At 44.1% G+C, this 22,097-nt stretch overlaps 1 protein-coding gene across 1 annotated transcript in view; it reads right to left on the reverse strand.

Annotated features, from left to right (window-relative positions):
- Positions 1-6,136: 6,136 nt before the first annotated feature.
- LOC140696738 (uncharacterized) overlaps positions 6,137-22,097 on the reverse strand; it is a 65,355-nt gene continuing 49,394 nt past the window's right edge. Inside the window, exon 4 of the mRNA XM_072962168.1 lies at positions 6,137-6,468. Within this exon, the coding sequence (XP_072818269.1) occupies positions 6,394-6,468 (75 nt within the window). The 3' untranslated portion in view covers positions 6,137-6,393. The remainder of the gene's footprint in view (positions 6,469-22,097) is intronic.

Consider the following 22,097-nt stretch of genomic DNA (forward strand, 5'->3'; position numbering starts at 1 on the left):
GGGAAGCAAAAAGCAAAAATCACAGCCCAAGTCCCAAATTCAAGGACACTTTCTCAGAAAAAATATAAACTATTTCACACGTGTGCAATTTGGCTAATATTTTTGTGGCTTGTGGACAGCAAGAACTTGGTGTTCTAGTCCAGAACCAAGGTTACATGCAAAGAAATGTATATATTCTTATCCAAAGGAAACAAGAGCTGCTCAACAACAGTTTGCAGTTAGAATTGAAAGGAACTTTGATAAAGACAATCTCTCTCTCTCTCTTCTTTCTTTTCTGGCATCATATAATTTTAGAAGTATTTGCGAGACTAAGAGATGGCTACAGCCCGTGATTATGCACTGGAGTTTTTGAGGCTGAGGAAGCCTAGATTACATGCACTGTGTAAATGCAATCACACCAACACACTGATAGGTGCCGTGGTGGCGGAGCTGATGTTCCAAAGCAGGCAGCCTTATGCTGTAAGAGAACACTAAATAGAAAGGAAGAAATGCAATGTCCTGTACTCAATTTCATTTGCTATATGGGCCATTAACTGATAGTATATCTTGACTAACGAAACCCCAAAATAAATTGTCAACGTCGATTTTCTTCATCTGATCGTTTTATGCTAACTTTGGATATTAAACCCTCACTCCATAAGTAAAGCTCAGGCTTATGTTGCAGCACAGCTACAGCCCGTGGAAGAAAGCCAATCAAGGGAGAACTGGAGAGTTTCCCTTCAGAAGCTGCTAAGTGTGGTTTTGCACCTGTAGGTCATTTGCAACCACGTCATCGACCTAGGAGTAAGACCTAACCTAACATCTGCGGGGAGAAAAGCACTGCGGTGCTTCCGAATCAACAGAGAACACTGAGCTTTGTGAAACAGTCCTGAGGCACTTAAATAATACTTTTTCTGAAATGCTCCAAAACTGACCCACTTCACCATTCCAGGTTCAACAGGAAGGTATCGGAATTAATAGAGAGTACATGCCCTTGAAGTCTGACAAGGCCATGCTTGAATTCGGCTACAGCACTTACTAGCCACTAAACGGACAAATTCGTTAACCCTTCTGAGAAGGCTTCCCAATCCGCAAAAGGGGGCTGCCACCGCCCACCTGGGAGGCATGGATGTGAATGCAACACGCAAGTAGGGCGGCCGACTGGTACCTGACACGGGGCCTGGCTAGTTGCCCTCCGCTGCCCTTCTCCCCCTTTGAACTTACACTGTTTCCCCGGTAAGGATCAAGCCCCCCGTACAAACTGCGCGTATCTTCTGTGTATCCCCGGATACATGCCTTACCCTTAGGAGGCCAGAAAAACAACTGCCTCCTCCCAAGTCACTATCAATGTTCTTAAGAGTCTGGGTATTTTTTACTCTATTTTGCAGGGAGAGTATTAGAGAACTTTCCAAGCACCATTCTCCAGGTTGGCTCCCCTCACAGCGCCCATCCCTTCTCACCTCAGATACTTTGTATGATTGCCTTCTGTTCATGGGAAAGCAAGTCCGGTAGGGTGGGACTCCATAGGCCTCCCTCCCTCCCTCACAGGTGAGTGTGACTACCTTGTCCCCACTCCAAATCCAGCTTCTAAGGAGTCTACCCTCCCGGACTCTGCAGCCTCTGCACCTTCCCAAGACACACACATAGCCACGACCCTCCCTTCAGATTTCTTCCTGGCTGGCCCTGCCCACCGCCCGGCCCCTTAAGGATAAACGCCATTAGTCGAAAATCGCAAAAGCCGCTGACTGACACAGCAAAGCTGCATGGTCTGGGCTTTCCTCCAAACCAAGCCCTGCCCCCCACAGCCTAATTCTGCACCTCTCGAGATAATCTAATTCACATGCAAGGCTGTGAACACCAGCTAAGAATGACGACTCCCAACGTGTGTCTCCAGTCCGGCTCCTTCACCTGAGCCCCAGTCTCATAGACACCAGTGTCTCTTTGAAGTCCTAACTTGGATGACAAATGGCACCTTAAAAATGCCTCATGTCCACCATTTACTCTGGAATTCGATTCCTGGCATGTACCTCCCAGACTCCCCATTTTAGTAACAGCCCCAGCACCCATCTATGTGTTTGAGGTCACATTCAATTTCCCCTGTTCCCTCCCCCCGGCCCTGCCCTGGAATCTGTCATGTAATTTCCTTCACTAAGCCCATCTCAAGTCTAGTTCTGCAGGGACCATGGCCGGAACCCCACAAGCTCACAGCATGGTGCAGTGAGTCACAATCCTCCGTAGGTTACTCCCTGGAGGGGGAGGCATCTCCTGGCACGGGTCACCTCAGAAGGCACTGGATTCTCATAAAGGAGGCCCAGGAGAAGTTCTCACGTGGTCTGAGCTTTGAAGGGCCCGAGTTCCGGGGGAGCTCCTAATTAGCAGACACATTTGCCAGTGAGCAGGTGAGGATGCAGGAACTTAGGCAAGACCGTTCTCACTCCGACCCCTGGGCTCTCGGGAGCCACGGGAAGTGCCTGTGTCCAGGGTAGTACAGCCCGGCCATCACAGATACCAGTCTGCATTTGCCAACCTGGACAGCATAGACTCCATCTACTTGCGACACTTACTTCTGTTCTGTTCCCCACCCAGAATGTGATGGACTCATTCAGATATTCTGTCCTGACCCAAGCGAGACAAATTCAGTGAAAAATGAAGTGTCCACATTTGGACCAGAGCATGAAAGGAGCAACAATGTCTCATGGTCAGCATGATGGCGGTGGCCAAACCTTTCCACCGGGTGAGATGAACCATGGTGGGGGTGAGAATCCAAGGTCCTAGGTCGGCCAAAGCATCTTCCTTCACGGTTGACTGGGGTGTTGGAGATTGACTACCACAAACTAACAAAGCCGTCAGTGGTGGATGTCAACTGCAACAGACACGGATTCAGCTATTTACTGCCAACATGGGTTAAAAGTAAAGGCCACAGCAGGGAGGTCTGCACGGCTGCTGAGGCAAACCACAGACCCAGCTGTGAATGCCCACTGGCTGGAGCAGAGAGGAAGCTACGGCCCTTTTTGCAGTCCCTGTGTCCAACAGATCCAGGTGAGCCAGGTACTTAGGAGAAGGCCATGTTGTCCTGATACTCAGAAAAGCCAGCCTCATAATGGGAACAAAAGAGTGGCATGGATTTTAGACCCACTTCTGCCCCTTTATGAAGGCAAAGTAAGGTAAATGGCACGGGGAAGTTGAATGCAAAGGAAAAAAAACTGACTGCTTCCTCCAACAGCGTCCCCTGCAGCTGCTCCATCCCGAGCCTGCCACTTCCTCATCAGTGACCGCCGGCCAGGAAGCGCCGTCACGCACGTCACACAGCGACAGCCAGGAACCGCGTGCCGAGCACGTTTGTGTAAAAGCAGGAATCGAGCAAGGTGCTGCAGACTTTGACTTTCCAAGTTTAAATTCTCCATGAAAAGAATCCCTCAGCAGCCGCCTTAATCAGTTCGCATCTCACTTCTTCAAAACAATCAAACAAGTTTAATAAGGGCGCATTTGTCACCAAATATAAGGAGGACCAAACATGTCCCTCAAAGCAAGGATTTTAACAGGTATCAAACACCAGTGGGTGATGTGCTAACAAAGCAAATATTCCAAAAAGTTAGAAATTAAAAAGATGACTTGGATAATACACGGATCAAGGCATCTGTTAAGTTTTTGCTTTTTAAAGCGATGGAGACAGCACGGAGGGCGATCTGGCTATTCCCAATGCAGGGTGTGCATAGCCCACATTTTCAGAAGCAACAACATGCTCACTGGGCAGTACAAGAGAAAAATGAACGAAGAAAAGGAACAAGAGATAATTAAAAACACACAAGAAGAAAAATGATTTTTACAGCATGTACATGAATTTACGAGAGTGTGTGAGGCCAGGGACGCGGGGACGGTGAGACCCACCCTCACCTCCTGCTCCAGGGGAGGCAGGGGCCTGAGGGGAGCGGCGCTGCCGGGGGACCCCAGCGTGGTCAGCGCCCCTAACCAAAACTCCACCTACATGCGTCTAGGCAGCTTTTGAGCTACAAATTGTGGTCACATTTCAGGCTCACTTCCACCACGAGTAGCAGGAGAGAATTAGGCTCTTCTCCTGCACCAAAGCATTGCTTTATAAATTAATGACTGTGGAATAGAAAAAGCAACAATGGAATAAAATGACTGGAAGAGAATGTGCTTGACCCGAGCTCACTGGTCGCGTTAACTCACTGACGTTAAGATGCTGGCTGAGCCCTTATGGTACCAGAACAGAAAGACCCACAAGGAGGGAGGTTTAATGCGCTGCTGTATTTGATGCCTGGAGCCATGCGTGGTACACGAGGTTCTGGGTAAACAATGGTGACAGTGTCTTCCACTATGGGCTAAGCACATATCCAGCTACTCCGCCAAATCCCAAGGGCAGACTTCAAAAGTCAAAATCAAGCAGACATTCTCTGGTGTGTTTTTAGACTCAGAGCGAAGCAGTTGCTGAGCAAAAATGTCACCAGTGCCTCCTATGACAAAAGAGGAGGCACTGGCCTGGGGGCTGGGGAAGGGCTCCGGGCTTCGACTGTTCACCCACCAGTCTGTCCAGGGGGAGAAGGTGGTCCCTGCTTATGTTACACCGATGCACCTACCTTGACTGACGCCTTGGGACTCAGCAGGTGGTGACAGGTTAGGTGAACGGAGCCAGCCTTTGTGTAGCACGGTGCTGGCAGTTATGCTCTCAGCAGTGCCCAGGTTCCTAAACCTGACACCACATCTCCAAGGAGAAGGGGAGTGCGGGCATGTAGATCACAGGGCCCTGTGAGGACAAGTATAGATCATGGACACGACATGACTTGCCCCTTCCTTAAGCCATAGAGGTATGTCTGGGAGGAACAGAAAATTCATCCAGAGCCCAATAGGCACCTCACGCAGGTGGGACTCGGGTCCCATCTGCCTATCACTCACAGGGCTGGTCTCGACATTCTTTTTATCAATTATCTGGCATCTTCTCCTCCAACTTACCAACAACCAGAAAGTAGAATCTGATCTTAGTTAAGTTCAAGAATCACAGAGCACCGCCTCCACAGTGGGCCCGGCAGCATGTACCAGGTCCTCCAACCGTCACCTGTGGGACCGCCATGAGCGATCTCCAGACTCAAGGACCGAGGCCGTAGGCTGGGGGGACACAGCTTCGCTCACTCTCCCCAGCAAAGGGGGACCACCTCTCGGCAAAGGCATCTCACTCTCTTCTGCATGAGGGACAGCACGATAGATACACGGGGAAACAGAGCAGAAGGTGGGCAGCCCAGAAGAGCTCGTCTGCACTTCCAAGGCAAAGTGGGGCCGTTGACTTAATCACAGTGACAAAGTGAGAATGAGCATTTCTCTGTTCTCTACCATACTCCGTGATACGCCTTTCCCTGCATTAGGAGTTAATTCGGAAGTCCCTGGCAGTGTTTCTGATATCCAAACCTGGCATGGTGGCTGTCGGGCAGGAAGAGAGGGCCTGAGCCGAACAGGTGCTGGGCCTGGGGGGCAGGAGACACTGGCTCCAGCCCCAGCTCAACCAGCGCCTCGTTCTGCCTCTCGGGATTCAGCATCTCATCTATAAACAAAGGGTTGACACTGTCTCAGGACAGGATTCCCAACAAAAATGAAATGAGAGCCATGTAAAGAAAGTTTCCCAGTTGCCACATTTAAAACGGTAAACAAAGAAACAAACCAACAAACAAAAAACAAATACTAGAAACAGATTTTAAGAACAGATCTTACTTAATCTACTGTATTTAAAATACTAACATTTTGACATGTAATCAATATAGGAAGTAACATGATAGTTAATATTCTTTTACTAGACAAGCCTCAGCGTCTGATGTGCATTTGACCTACAGCACATCTCAACACAGACCAGCCTCCTCCCCAGTGCTCCTAGCATCAGTGACTGTGGCTACTCTATTGGACAGCAACTCCAGGGGTCCCACCAGTGGTCCTGGCTGAAAAGCAGGAGGAAGTGTCCACACTAACCCTAAAAGGATCTCTCTGAAACAAAGGCAGATTCACTTTTAAATGTCTGTAAACCGGCGGGCTGCCCCTCCCTCCCCCCTTGGCTACAAGACAATCCTCTTCCTTGCTGATCCCTTTCTGGATGTAGGGAAGAAACCTGGCACACAGCCAGGGTGGACTGGCCTACAGGGAAACTTACCTGCTGTCTGTCTTCAGTCCCATGACGTCCTCCTTCTCAAACGGGATGCAGAGGAGGGTGATCTTGTCCCCAGACTTGTCGGGGGCCCCATCCAGCTACTTGGACTTGGGCAAGATGAGGAGTAACTCTGTGAAGTCCTCGATCCTCTTCTCCACCACCCTGCAGTCCTCGTAGATTGAAGGCCACGTTGGTGAGCGACTGATCGGCTACCTCCCCATGCAGCACAAAGACAAAGAGCTGAGAGTCATTAAGCGTGGTGTCATTCAGCTCCTCTGCACATGGAGCTTCTCGAAGCCCTTGGCCGAGAGGCAGTCGGTAATGGTGACAAGGCCCACGACCTTGCAGTGGGTCTGGAAGTCGCTCCACCCATTCTCGGGTGCATAGTGGTGCCTGTACTGGATACAAAGTGCCCACTGGGAGCCGCACGGGCTGATCTGGCTCACCGAGGAGATTCGCTTATAGATGCAAAAGAAATTCTCCTCTGAGATGATCCCCACGGGTTGGACCACCATGGGAAGAGTCTCATAGTCCTCAGCACACTGCACGTAGTCAGGGATGCTGATGTTGCAGGCCCTGCCGAGAGGGGAGAGGAGATCGAGGTACATACTGTGCTGTGGGCTGTGGGCCCATCTGGGTTGCGGTGACCTGGTGTGTACCAGTCACAAGGCAAGGGAAGCCAAAGCAAATACGGGGATACAGTTTGTCCTCAGAGTCTGCACATGGCTACCGTAGCTCGGATCACGTTACCCAGCTTTTGGTCCAGGCTTCCTGCCCCTGCAGTGTAGGGTCATTTCTTGTTTTCTGTTTCCAAGCACCTAGCAAGGCCCTGATGGAAAATCACTGCTCAAAAATGCTGAATAAATAAATGAACAAAGGAACTGCTTTCCCCAACCCCCTTCAGCAGAATATAAAGAAATATAAAGATCAAAAGATCTGGATTTCTATCCAATTTATTTGAACTCCTAAGCTGCAGAATAATGGATAAGAAAACTCTCCTTGGGGAGGACGGTACAGTTCAGTGATAGAGCACAAGCTTAACATGTACGAGATCCTGGGGTCAAAGCCCAGTACCTCATTTTAAAAAATTAAACAAATAAATAAACCTAATTATCCTTCTCAAAAAAAAATTTTTAATTAAAAATTCAAAAAACACCTTGCAATTGACACATCATTGTAAACTTGAATAAACTTCAATTAAAAAAAAACTCCTTGACTTACAAGAATATATCTGGATTACACAAGTTTGCAAATGTAAAATGCCTAGGGTACCACCTTCATAAAAAGGAGGGACTGTACAAATTTACTATCGCTCCTTTATGAGCCATATTTCCTTTTGGGGGGATTATAACCTCTCAGAGTTAATTTTCTCAGATTAAAAAAAAAACATTACCTGATTCTCAGTACTGCTGAAGAATCAGATAACTCTAAGAAAGCATCTGACCCACAGAGGTTACTCAATAAATGTTTGTTGAATGAATGAATAAACAAACAAAGTGAATGCTGCTCCCTGCCACAGACCATCATAATGGTAATACCTGGAAATCCCAGGTCCACGTTCCACCCGACTCTACACTAACCCTGTGTGTTTCTCTAAGCCCCAGTTTAATCGTGAATAGAAATGAGGGCAATAACACAAACCTCAAATTGTTACTGAGTCAGTAATGAATTGTACCCCAACATTGCAAGATGGAACCATTAAGGAAAACTGGGCAAAGTGTCCATAGGCCCTTTTCATATAATCTCTTAGAATCACATGGGAATCTACATTACATCTCAAATAAAAAGTATAATTTTTTAAAGAGGTTATTGAGGTTAAGTGAGCTCACTGTCTCAAAAAATGAACACACAGTACAAATAGGACAATTCCCAGCCCATGAGATACACTCGGTTAACATTCCCACTGAACCCACTGGTCCCTTCAACTTCAGAGCACAAGGACGGGTCCTCGTGGCAATAGGCCACTGCACCTAAAGCTAAGAAAGCTAATGGTGCCCACTACCAAGAGCCCCTGTCACCACCCTTGTTCTAATTTTCTATTTGTAATTTTTTTTATTAAATAGAAACTCCCAATTGCATAGCCTTCACTGACCAGATATCATGATTGCAGCCCTTCAAAACCTGACCACAGAGATCATGATGGCAGCCCTTCTTGATGAAACAATAAAATGAAAAGCCATTTCCACAAGATCTCTGTGTAAATCTACTAGGGAACTTCATCCTGGACTGAGGAAGTGGACTGTGGAGGAGGGGGCAATCTCAGGCACGGAGAACTATGGGCCACCTGTCCCACGATGGACTTTAGACTCAACCCTCACCCTCCAGGAACTTCAAAATACACACCGACAGAGTGCTACGGACAAGATTTTTTTTTTAAACAAATCCCTGAATCCCTAGCAGGTCTTTTTTCTACCAAGACACAAATGACTTATGTGTATAATGTTTCAAAATAGCCCTAAAAATTTATCACCCCAACTTGACACATCAAGAAACAGAGGTAGAGAACTTTATCTCATTGTACAAGATTAGAAAGAGGCCATGTCAGACACCGTATTTAAATCGAAGCCCCTGCTCCAGTGCTCAAACTAGAAAGTGTGACATACAGCCCCTTTCCTGCCCTCTCCCTGCAATAAATCTCTGAAGAGTCTTTTCTGTGCCACCTGGAATCACAATCACATCAATTTTCCACAAAGAGCTATGTCACCCCTTGGAGGAATTAGCAAAATCTAAAGGGTTGGTTTGAGAGAAGAGATTTGCATTTTCTGTTTCTCAAAGGAAACATGGCTTTAAAAGAAACTGAAAAGCACTTATCTAGCCTGAGCCCTCATTGTGCAGAGAAAGAAACGGAGGCTCAGAAGAGATGAGGAAAGGGCCTTATTAACAAATATAGCCTCATTGCAGCACCAAGCCAGCACTGGGCACTTCTGGAGGAGGATCTGGGAGGCCCAGGAGAATGAGTGTTAGAAAAAGGAAAGAGAAGAAGCATATAAGGTCCTGTCTCTACACCACCATACCATGAAATTCCACCAAATTACCCAGTATGGGTGCACCAAATATTAAGGTGGACTAAACAGGTTATAGAAACCTGGAATTCTCAACCATAGTGGAAATTCCAACATTTACTGTGCTTTTTCCCCAGTTCAAGCATCAACTCAGTGGACGCTCCGTACCAGGGACTACGTGAGGCCTGGAGTTCTCCCAAATACAGATCTCTATTACCACGTGTGCAAACCACATAAAGGCCACCAGAAGAAAAGTGCCCACAGATAAGATGGAATTACTGAAACTGAAAACTGTCAACCAGCATATATTACTAGCAAAAGCGGTGCTGATAGAAATCGACTCATGGACATAGAAAGCAAACTGTGGTTAGCAGGCAGGAAAGGGAGGATTAATGGATACACATTAATAAATATAAAATAAATGACAAGGACCTACTATATAGCACAGGGAACTATATTCAATTTCTTGTAATGAGTTTCCCTAAAAACACTCTAAAACAAATGTATATACATATACATATGTTTATAACTGAATCTCTGCTATACACCTGAAACTAACATTGTAAATTGACTACACTTCAAAAAAAAATAATTTTATATAATAAGTAAAAATAAAATCAACGCCATTAAGAAAAAATAAAAGAACACTCTAATCCCCTTAGCTGTAGGTGGTGGAGAATTCTGGTTGCAAGCACCAACTCCGCTGGATCATTCCAGCACTGGCTGTCACTCTTTCTGACCCTCAACGAGTCACTTGGCTTCACTGAGGTTACTTTTCTTTTCTGTGAAGGCTACAGTTGCAACTAACAATGTATAGAATCTCATCATTCACAAGCCCAACAAATAGCGAGGACTTCCCATGGGCCAGGCTCTGGAGAGATGAAAATATAGGGTCCCAGATATATTCATGGGTAGAAGAATTTTATTCCATAAAGACATTAATTCTTCCTGTTTTCATAGGCAGATTCATTGCAATTCTGTTTAGAATTCCTACCAGATTTTTCATGAAATATAACAAGTTAGTTTATGGTCAGGAATAGCCAAGAAACTTCTTTAGAAACACCACTGGGGAGGGGTGGATAGATCATTCATGTCCACTGGTCTTTCTGAAGTGATGAAAACGTTCTGGAATAATAAAGGCTGCACAACTGTGAATATGCTAAAACCTGCTGAATTGTACCATTTAAATGGATGGACTTCATGGTGTGTGAACTATATCACAATAACGCTGTTATATGAAAAAATATTTCCTGACAATTATTTTTCTGTTTATACCACTAGTCTGCCTCACAATTTAAGAAAAACAAAAAACCAAAGCAAAACAAACTGTGCCAGGAGCTCTTTAGGACTGCAATGTCCCTGGGTCTCCAATGCCTCTGGTGGTGCTGTTCCTGTTAAAACACACTAGCTGGGCTGGGCTAGTTAGAGACTGTAACTATCTTTTTAAGATCTACGGTCTCACGTTTCACCCTGGGAGAGGGAAGGAAGGAGGATGTCACAGCCTCATACCTTCAGTTCATTTTTAAGTGAACCAAGCCTTGCTTTCAACACTGTAAACCCTCGCAATATAAAAACACGTGACATCAACAAGCACCGCCATCATAACACCTGAAAGTGTTCAAGGTACTTACCTGGGGCAGAAACACTAAGGGAAGAGACCGAAGCTCGCTCAGCACTGACACTCCCTTTTCCGGACTCCAACTGGAGAAGCTGGGCATTACAGCCTGAGGCTCCCAGCCCAGGGAGCAGCGCCCACGCCACTGATCTGGTCCTCGGGGAGCGGGAAAGGGAGAGGAGGGCAGCCCCGGGGTCGCGGGGCAGGGAAAGCAGAGGCGGTGGAAACCCTGTCTGCAGCCCCGCTCGGAGGCCAGCCCCAGCCCCAGCCGCCCGCCCCGGTCCGGGTCCGCAGACCCGGCCCGCCCGGGACACAGCCGGTCCAGGGGCGGGGACGGGCCGGCGGCCGAGGAGAGGCAGCCCGGGAGGAGAGGACTCGCGGGTGGGAGAGGGGAAGGGGACGCCAGCCGCGGACTGAGGGGAGCCCGGCTGGGTGAGAGGCGGCAGGGGCACACCTGGCCCTGGACAGGTGTGACCGAGGTGCCGGGGCAGGTGGCGCGGGCAAAGTGGTCTGGCCTGAGCAATTCAGCTGAACACAGGCTGACTGGCGCCCTGGGGGGCTGTGACAGGCGGACCGCCCTCCCGCAGCCTCCTGACCCCATTCCCGGGGGCCCCCCAACTTGCAATTCCACAGCCAGAGTCCCCGGCCCCAGGCAGGAGCCAAAGGCCTACCGGGCGACACAGCTGAGAAGTCTTTGGGCAGATCCCTGGCTTGGAGATGGAGCTTCCAACCAGCAGACCAGATAGCACCGACTGCGCATGCGCAGGAGGGCCAGCGATCGGCTCTTGGTTCTGTGAGAGAAGGTGGGACAGCGAGGGAGGGAGAAGATGAGAGCGGGTGGAGAGGAGGGTAAAAGTGGGGGGAGACAGATGGACAGGAGGAGCAGAGAGAAGGGAGGAATCTGGAGAGGGGAGGGTCGTAGCGGAGTTGGAGAGAAAAAGCTTTACCTCTGGGGCACCCCGAAGGAGGCAGCAAACCTGCCTCTGTACCCTTCTGTAACCCTTCAATGCCCGCAGCTCAAGTTTTACCTCCCTGATCCAGCCCTCCATCCGATGCTTCTGCAGAACAGCTACGGGTATCACACCCGTTGCCCCCACGGGGAGGTAGGTTTCCTTTTGCTCTGGGAACCAAGCACCCGCAGGTGTTGTCACTCAGAACTACCTTGGGAAGAGTACATATTCCCCTTTTACACGCTGGGAAACAGGCAGGCACGATCTCTGCCTTAGCTCCACTGTCCCCGGTGTTGGGCTGGCGGGGAGCGGGGTGGTACAAGATCAGAGCCCCAGACAGAGCAGACTGCCTGAGTGTTGGTGCAGAGTCCCCATCCCTCCTGGATAAACCACACCCCACCCTAGTGGAAACATCAAGGGCTCACAGTAGTTCCCTGGGTGTGGGAGAGCTGTCCTCATGTGAAGGAAAAGTCCAGCTGGGCTAACAAGCTAAGTCACAAATCTAAGTGTGATAAGTGTCAGTTTACTGATCTAAATTCTGCTGGGTTAACTCGTAAATCTGAAGTTTATTGTCAGTTTATTGGGCTTACAACCTAACTCGTAAATCCAAGCTCAACAAGTGTCAGTAACTTGATCTATTACAAATTGATAAGCTCCAGTGTACTGATTCCTTGCTTTTTGTTGTTTGAGCCTTATTGGCTAATACCCCCTTACTTGTAATTAAGCCTTTAAAACCTCATGTGCACGTCTTGGAGGTGCTCAGAACTTCGGAGCAGAAGCCCCTCTGAGCCCGCCGGCATAATAATTCTGAGTACTCCAACACTGCGATTCGTGCTTGTTTCTTGGCTGGCCTGTTTCCATAACACTCAGCTCCAGTGCCCAGCTTTCAAGGTAGATAGGAGTGTTACCATGTCCAAATTCATTCTCCTCAGTGCAGAACAGGCCAGTAAGTTGGGAGACCAGATGTTGGGGCATGGAATAGCAAGTTTCTGTAGACTTAGATGGCAAACTAATGTCCTGGAAAACCATCTCCCCAAGTCACAATTCAGGATCCTTTCCTACGTGCTTGGTTGTTACAAACTTCTTAGTGTAGGAATCCCTTCTTGTTAGAATCCTTTGTTCTTGCAGCTATCTGCCTGGGTCAGATACCTGTCAACCTCCAACAAAACAAACTTTATTTTCTCTTCTGCAATTTGTTATCTTTTAATGAATGAAAAAGTGTTAAATATTCTTAAAGGTCAGAGCCTTCAGAATAGGCTCTTCTGTATATTTCAGGCTCTAGGCAACATTGTTTTAGAAGCAAAATGAAGCCTAGGAGACAGAGCATAGGGTTAAATTCAAAGGAACAGATCTAATATGGGGTCAGATTTGTTCTGTTTTATTACCCGGGCAGAAGCCACTTGAGGATTTAAATCACTTTAAGTTAAAAATAAGTAAAAGTTTAAAGGAATTTACACACATAGGTGGGAATGTGCAAAGCATACCTGGAAAAGCACCCAAAGGATAGTAAACAGTGGCATCTCCAGAGAGGGCTGAAAGAACAGAGGATGAGGGAAAACTTCTTTCACTTGTGTATTTTGTGCTCTATTTGAGTTTTTTTTTTTTTTAACCATTTGCTTGTATTTCTTTTTCAGTTAGAAAAATGTGTAATGGAGCAAAGGAGTATCTAGCTTAGCAAATACAGTAGCCATGGAATCACTGAGTCATCACTTTTGATTTAAGCCAGAAAGCATTTATTGACTCTCCACAATGTGCTCATTCCTGTTTTAAGACTTTTATTATTATTATTATTATTATTATTATTATTACTATTACTATTACTATTATTACTTTTATTTTATGAAATAATAACATGGTATACCTCACCCCTGCCCATGGCTGGTGGAAAACCAACTGGGTTTTTATTGAGTTGTTTTCCAAGGAGAAGAGATGAGTTATAAACAGAACACATCTTCAGGGCAAAACAGGCAGAGTGCTTTTCCAGCAGGCCAGATAGCTATGAAGGGTTTTCAACAGAGGCGCCCAGAAGCTGAGAGAGAAAGCCTCCAGGACACTACAAAAAGCTGCCCAATCTGCCTTCTCCATGGCACTACTGAACTAGGAAAGAACAAATCTGTCTCCATATTTGATCTGTTCCTTTGATTTTAACAAAGACAAGTTAATATACTCTGGTCTTTTCATGGGTTATGATGTCATAGAGGAGATGGACAGGTCAACAAGGAATCACTCTGCCGTGATCACGGAGCCGGGGAAAGGGATGGGCTGCAAGATGTATGATGCAGCCGCAACTGTGCCCATACTTCTAGGCAGGTATCCAAAGTCGCTTCGACAAGGTGTCAAACATTTGGGCCCACGTCCTCATCAACAGACATGTATTAAAGAGAAATGGAAACATATAAAAGGCCAATACCCTTGCTGAGTACACCGTCCAAAGTGCAAAGTCTCAGTTTGACAACTGGCCATCTCGGTTCCCTGGGATTTATTCTTGGAGAACCTTAAAAACCACTCCTCTCTCCTCAAGAAGTGCTGCATATTTGTCCTATCTTTGGCTCAGGGATGGAGCACGTTCAAGTGAACTTTAATGTCTGCACAGATTTGTCTGTCTTTCTCCGGGTTCACTTGTCCATTCCAAAGAGCCCTGAGCTAAGTCCATCCTCCGTAAGATCAATTCCCTCCAGTGACAGCTCATTGAGCCAGCAATTAAAAGCCAGCAGAACAAGACCGTCCTCAGCTAAAAAGTTCACCCACCCTTCACTGTTTTCTTAATCTCTTCTCCTGGCTAATTGCAAAAGACTAACACCTCCCTCCACCAAGCTAACCAACTATGTCATTTTGTCTCCCCAAAGAGAAAGTAAGGTCCATAAAAGAGGAGACAACTGCATAGTCACCTCTGAATTCCTAGCATATAGTAATGTCAATAAATAGAACTATGATTATTGCTACTTTCCTTTAAAAGCTTTCTGGTTATTTGAATGAGACCTTGGAAGAGAGGTGTTTGCTGTCCAGTATCTTGATCCACAAGACTCTGGAGGCCTTTTTCGGAATGGCTGTTCACTGATTCATTCAAAACACAACTTATCAATCAAGGAGAAGCTGTGATTTTCTGCCAGGAGTTTGTGGTCACTCTCATGCCAGAACAGCTTTAACCTATATCCTTACTTTGGATTTGTTATTTTTCCCCTCTTCCAACAAAATTGAGTTTCCTTACTTTCTTGCCTTGAGGAATTTTTTTTCCAATTTCACCCTTTAGTAAACCAAGATTCTCGGGATGGGCTTGGCCCATAATACGATCACCCATCCAACTCCTATTGTGAGAGGCCTGGGGCTCACCCCCTGCCCTCCTGTCAAGGCAACTGAAAATCAGTTTAGGAGCCAACCAGCACCCCAGGGCTTCTAAGGCTCGTGTATCTCCCAGAACCCCTGCTTTCTCGTTTGTCTTGGCTTCTGAAAATTTCCCCTCACTTTGACTATTAGTTGTGCAGCTTGAAAGATGAAGAAGGAAGGTTTTATTTCTTAATCAGCATTTTAAAGAACTTGTGTAATGAAGGTTTCCACGAGTTTCTAGAACCCTCCATTGCTGAGACAGAAAACACACTAGACATTTTCTAAATTTAGCTCTCATGGGCATTTTTTCTTTGCTTGTTTTCTTAACTGTTAACAGACATTTTTTAATTAAAAAAAAATAAGGCCCCAAATAGGATAGAACATTGAAAGGGCAAACAAAATTAAAGGGCAAAGACAGAAAAATGATAACTACTCTACAAAGTTAATAAAATACATACACTATGTATCAGAACAGCAATTCTCAGTAACAGCTAATTGAAACATGACGATGAGGTAAAATTTCTCTCCTGTCAGGACATGGCCAACAGAAAATACAATTAAACCAACAAACTAATATCTTAAGTCTGGTGAGGTACAGAAGCCTACAAGCTAAATGTGTCTTCTTCTGGAAAAGATGGAGACTCATCAGCTATTTTCTGTGGAGCCTGAGCCCACGGGGAGGACGGTGAAGTGAGCTCTGTAAGTACCCAGTTAGCAACGTGATTGATGAATAAATAGACGTGAGCTTTGATGACAGAGGTGATACTAATATTCATTTCTCCTGTAAAGTATGATTTCAAGTTCAGTGATCAATACTTCGGCGTCCTCAAGTGTTGAGATTATAGGAAAATGCACAGCCTGGGCCCAGACTTCCTCTTTCAGCTCGTGACAATGCACTTAGATGTCTCAAGGTCACCTCCAACTCCACCTGCAAAGAGTTGACTTCATGGTGCTCCTCCCATAGCCATCCCGCCCAGGGCACCTGGTCGGGGGGTAAGATCTCCCTGCCTCTCCCAACTCAGTCCCATCACTCACAGATGTGAATGGACTCCTCCTTCAGGGCCCAGATATCCTCAGTCACCAAGTCCCAATACCCTCACCTGACCTACCTGGTACTCACTGGCACTCACTCAGCACTGACACTGTGCTGGAGACCGCGCTGCATACTGTGCACACGTCATCTCACTGGATCTCCACAACAGTCCTGGGAATTGGGTATATCACTGCTTCAATTGATTAGATAAATTGTTTCACTTCCTTGAGTGCGTCATCCAAAGTGACACGGCTGCTGAGCCACAAGCCTGGGCCTGAAAACCACTTGAAAATTGAACACTGCTACACCTCGCAGCCACTCTACTATGACTCATCACATCATCTCCTGCCGAGCCTTCTAAATGTTTCCAAGCATTCTATGAGACAAAAGTGAACTACGAGAGCACCCCACTCCCCTACTTAAAATCTGTCAATGACAGTCCACTGCCCTTAGGAGAAAGCCCCACCTGGCCTGAGCACAGCCCAACGGCTCAGCATCCGCATTCCCTGCGCGGCCGCGCCGCCTCACCCACCACGCAGCTCTACCCGTGCCGTGTCCAGGACAGGGATGCTGACTCCGTACAACCAAGGGCTTGTCTCACTCGAACAATGAACACCTTCTTCAGTGTTCATCTTCTTCATTGCTGACACTCAGAAAAATGTTTTCTCAGGATGAATCAATATCTTTTTCCTTACAACTTCCTATCATTGATAATGAGCCCCCACCAAAAGAGAGAAGACCTAATTCTCAGTCTCCTTATCAGTAAAGTGAGAATAACAGGGAAATATGTGAGGTTTTAAGAGAAATAATATTCATGTGAGGCTGAGGGACAATTCCATCATACAGTAAGCACTCAATATGTGCTTACTTAATATTAATAAGAATATATTGCATTCTAGCAACTTTCAATCAATGTTTTATGACTTTGTCCAACAGACAACTGACAAAATTTTAGACGAACCCCTTTGAGCAGATCAGCACAAGGGTACTAGGAGAGGTAAGCGCGGACTCCAGTTACAGCTGCAGCCACCCAGCAGTACGGGGCGGGGACAGTTTGCTCAAACTCTTACATGTTGCTGAGCATTTAGTTGTCGTTATTGAATAAAGACAGGTGTTCTTTAGTCAAAGCTCCTGAAACATAAATCTTCAAAGATTGATGCAAATTAGGTTTCAAGTACAACATTCTAACTAGAAATTGTTTGAAAACTTTAGTCTTAGCTACTCCGCACATCAAAAGGGAATGTTCTTAATGTATCTGACTAAATACAACGAAAGGGTTGCTTAAAAGAAATTAAGAAGAAGCCATCCTGAATAAGCTCTCAGTATCATCTGCAAAAACCCCACCCAAGGGTCTCATTTCTCACTTCCATATAGGGGTTCAGGTAGCTTAACTTGGGTCTTGGTTTCTTATAACACGGTGCGGGGAATAGTTGTGGATAGATATATGTAGCAAGTATATAGCTAGGGTATTTGCTGTGAAGGGATTCTAGAAATAAGAAGATTGATAATATAGTCCCACCCATAAGAAACTCAGCCTTTCCATTTACAACAGCATTAAAAACAAAATGAGAGATTCATTTAACAAAAATTTACAAGATACGTACATTGAAATATTTGAAGTATCACCAAAATAAATTTTAAAAGATCTACATATATGGAAGACATCCCAATTTCATGGAATCATAGACAATATTATTAAAAATGTTAGGACTCCTCAAAGTGATCTACATATTCAGTGGAATTCCTATCAAATTTCCAGCTGACTTCTTTGTAAAAATTGAAAAACTGATCCCAAAATTCATATGGACGTTCAAGGTGCAAAGGGCAGCCAAAACAACCATGAAAAAGAAGAGTAAGTTGGAGGACTCACTTTAAAGGGTAATAAAATGCAATAGTACTAAGTCAGTATGGTACTGGAATAAGTTTGGATAAATAAATCTATGAGACACAATAAAAACCCAAGGGGAAAAAACTTACATTTACAGAGAGTTTTCCACAAGGGGGCCAACAACACTCCATTAAAGAATAGTCTATTCAACAAATGGTGCAGGGACAGCTGGGTATCTGCAGGCAAAAGAATCAATCTGGAATCTGAACACCCATATTTTATATAACAAACAAAAATTAATTCAAAATAGAACACAGGCAGAAATGTAAAAGTTAAACCTATAAACTTTCTGAAAGAAGACACAGCATAAATATTTGTGGTCCTAGGATAGGCTTTGGTTTCCTAGATACAATACCAAGAGCACAAGTGATAGAAGAAAAAAGCAGATAAACTGGACTTCATCAAAATTAAAACCCTTTTCTTATAAAGGACATCGTCAAGAAAGTGAAATGACAGGGGAAATGGGTATTTCAAGTCAGAGAGTGTGTGCTTAGCAAGAAAAATAAAATAAATCAATACATCTAATTATCACCCCTGTAAAGAAATTGTTTTAAAGTTTAAAAAAAATATAGTGAAAGGACAATGTGCAGAATAGAAGAAAAATTTTGCAAAGCATGTATCTACTAAGAGAGCAGCATCCAGGATATATACCAAATGCTTACAACTGAACAATACAAGAAAATAGACCCAAATTTTAAATTAACCACGAATTTAAATAGATATACAAATGGCCAATAAGCATATGAAATGATGCTCAGCATCACTAGCCAAATCAAAATTAAAATGAGATCTCATTTTACACCCACTAGGATGGTTATAACCAAAACACGGACAATAACAAATGTCATTCAGGAGGCAGAGAAACCTCATTTGCGGCCAGAGGAAAGGGACAATGGTGCAGCTTCTTTGGAGAAGTCTGGTATTTCCTCAAAAGCTTAGAGTTATATGGTTCAGCAATTCCACTCCTACATATAGAGTCATCCATCAGTATCCTCGGGGGGTTGGTTTCAGGAACCCCACACCCTGGAAACCATAATCCAAGGATGTTTGAGTCCCTTTACAATCAGCCATCTGGATCCATGTAGTGGAAACTACAGGTATGGCGGGCCAAATGTACAGCCAACAGAATGAAAACAAATTCTCATAAAAAATTTCACATCAATATTCATAGCAGTATCATTCAGAGTAGCCAAAAGTTACTAACAATATCCATCCATCAATGAACGGATAAACAAAATTACCAAGAATAGGCCCACAAACTTTTAGTCATTGAAACTTTGCCAAAGGAGGTGAGAACATACAATGGAGTAAAGGAAGCCTCTTCAGCAAATGGTGTAGGGAAAACTGAATAGCTGTATGTAAATCATTGAAGTTAGACTACTCCCTCACAGCATACACAAATATGAATTCAAAATGTGTTAAAGACTTAACCATGCAGACAAGACACTATAAACCTCTTAGAAGCAACCATAGGCAAAACATCTGACATACATCTATGTAATGTTCTCCTAGAGCAGTCTACTCAAGCAATAGAAAATCAAACAAAAATATACAAGTGGGATCAAATTAAACTTACAAACTTTTTCACAGCTAAGGAAAGAGTAAGCAAAACAAAAAGACAACCAACCTATGGAATGGGAGAAAATATTTGCAATAAATGAAACTGATAGGGGCTTAATTCCCAGAATATGTAAACAGCTTTTACACTTAATAAGAAAGAAAAACAAACAATTCAATTCAAAAATGGGCAGAAGTCCTAAAGAAACATTTCTCCAATGAAGACGTACAAATGGCCAGTAGGCACATGAAAAAATGTTCAATATCATTCTCAGAGAAATACAAATCAAAACTGCAATCAAGTATCACCTCTAACCAGTCAGAATAGCCATCATTCAGAAGTTCACAGACAACAAATACTGGAGAGGCTGCGGAGAATTGTGAACACTCCTACACTGTGGTGGGAATGCAGTTTGGTGGAGCCATTGTGGAAAACTGTATAGAGGTTCCTCTAAAGGCAAAAAATTGACCTCCCATATGAACCAGCAATCCCACACCTGGGCATATATCTAGAAGGAACCCTAATTCAAAAAGACGCCTACACCCCAATATTCACAGCAGCACTATTTACAATAGCAAGATATGGAAACAACCTAAATGTCCACTGACAGATGACTGGATAAAGAGGATGTAGCATATTTGTCCAATAGACTATTATTCAGACATAAAATAATAATAAAATAATGCCATTTGTAGCAACATCAATGGACATGGAGAATGTCATTCTAAGTGAAGTAAGCCAGAAAGAGAAAGAAAAATACCATATGAGATCGCTCACATGTGGAATCTTAAAAAAAAAAAAAGAAACAAAAAGATAAACTTATCTACAGAACAGAAACAGACACAGAGTCATAGAAACCAAACAATGGTTACCAGATGGGAGAGGGTGTGGGAAGGAATAAATTGGGAGTTCAAGATTTGCAGATACTGAGTATGTAAAGAATAAACAGCAAGTTTATACTGTATAGCACAGGAGAATATATTTAATATCTTATAGTAACGTATGATTAAAAAGAGTATGAAAATGAATACATGTATGTTCCTATTTAACTGAAGTGTTTGTGCTGTACACAAGAAACTGACACAACATTATAAACTGACTAGACTTCAATGAAAACATATTTAAATAGACCAAAAACGAAAACAAAGAAAAAAAATACTATCAAACAAAAAGAATAAAGTACTGATTCAGGCTACAATATGGAAGAACCTCGAAACGTTATGCTAAAATAAGCCAGACACAAAAAGCCAAATAATGACCTTTAAGGTGAACTGTATCTAAGCGTTTATTGTACTACTCCTGTAAATTTTCTGGAGGTTTGAAATCTATCAATATCAAAATAAAATGTATTATACTTTAAAAACTTAAAACGCTTCCTCACAGGAGGGCTTTAATTATTAAATGCAGAAACGCACGTAAACCTCTTGGAACAACAATTTTCACGTCCACACACAATCACTGCTGTCACTGCCACTCAGAGGGTGGTGCCAGCGCTGATGAGAGCTGCCTCCACTCGCTCCCCTGCAGACAGTAGTGAGGGCCTGAGCTCTGACAGGCAGGGTGAGCGTGAACCTGGGTCATACACAGCCACGTCCCAGACTCTGCGTTACCCAAATTTCTTATACAAACTGCAACATGTAATGTAAATACGCTAGAGGGATATATCATACAACACAGGGAATACAGCAATGTTTTAGAGTAACCATAAATGGAGCATCTATTGCACACCTGAAACTACTATCATATTTTAACTCAGCTATAACTTTATAAAAAATTAAAAAATAATTTTAAAATGTTGTCACTTTAATATTCAATTCGGTTTTTAAGTAACTACTAAACAGCTTAGAAAATGTAAAAGCATTTTATTGTGCTGTTGGTTTACATATTTATTTACATTCAGACTCTTGCATAAAGAGAATTTAAACAATTTTTTTAAACACAGCTTAACAACCAAAACAACAAAAAGGCAAAACTGAGAGTGAAGAGAAAATTTAGATTCAATAGTTAAATGAAACCTTGGGGAGATAAACTCATAAAAATGGATTCCATGAAGTCAGGGCAAATGTTAAAGGTAGACTAGGAATTCAGCTGTAAGATTCTTGGCAGCTAAAGTAAAAAGAAAAAGATGATGGGGCTGGAGGTAGAGCTTGTGCTTAGCGTGCAAGGGGTGCTGGATTTAAGCCCCAGGGCCTCCACTAACAGATAAATACATCTAATTAACTCCCCGCCAAAACAGCCCCAAAGAAAAGAAAAAGAGAAATTTCTTTCCCAAAAAACCCTGATATTAAATTTGGATTAAATACTTAAAAAAAGTAAAAAAGAAAAATAGAAAAGATAAGTGACACTGTGAAGAAAAAGCCCAGCTGGTCTAACAAGCTAAGTCACAAATCTAAGTGTGATAAGTGTCGGTTTACTGATCTAAGTTTTGCTGGGCTACCTGGTAAACCTGAAGTTTAGTGTCAGTTTACTGGGTTAATAAGCTTACTGGTAAATCCAAGGTCAACAATTGTCAATAACGTGATCTGTTCCAAGTTGATAAGCTTCAGTGTACTGATTCGTTCCTTTTTGTTGTTTGAGCCTTATTGGCTAAGAGCACCATA

Source organism: Vicugna pacos, chromosome 6 (genome assembly GCF_048564905.1).
Source record: "Vicugna pacos chromosome 6, VicPac4, whole genome shotgun sequence".
NCBI lineage: Eukaryota > Metazoa > Chordata > Mammalia > Artiodactyla > Camelidae > Vicugna > Vicugna pacos.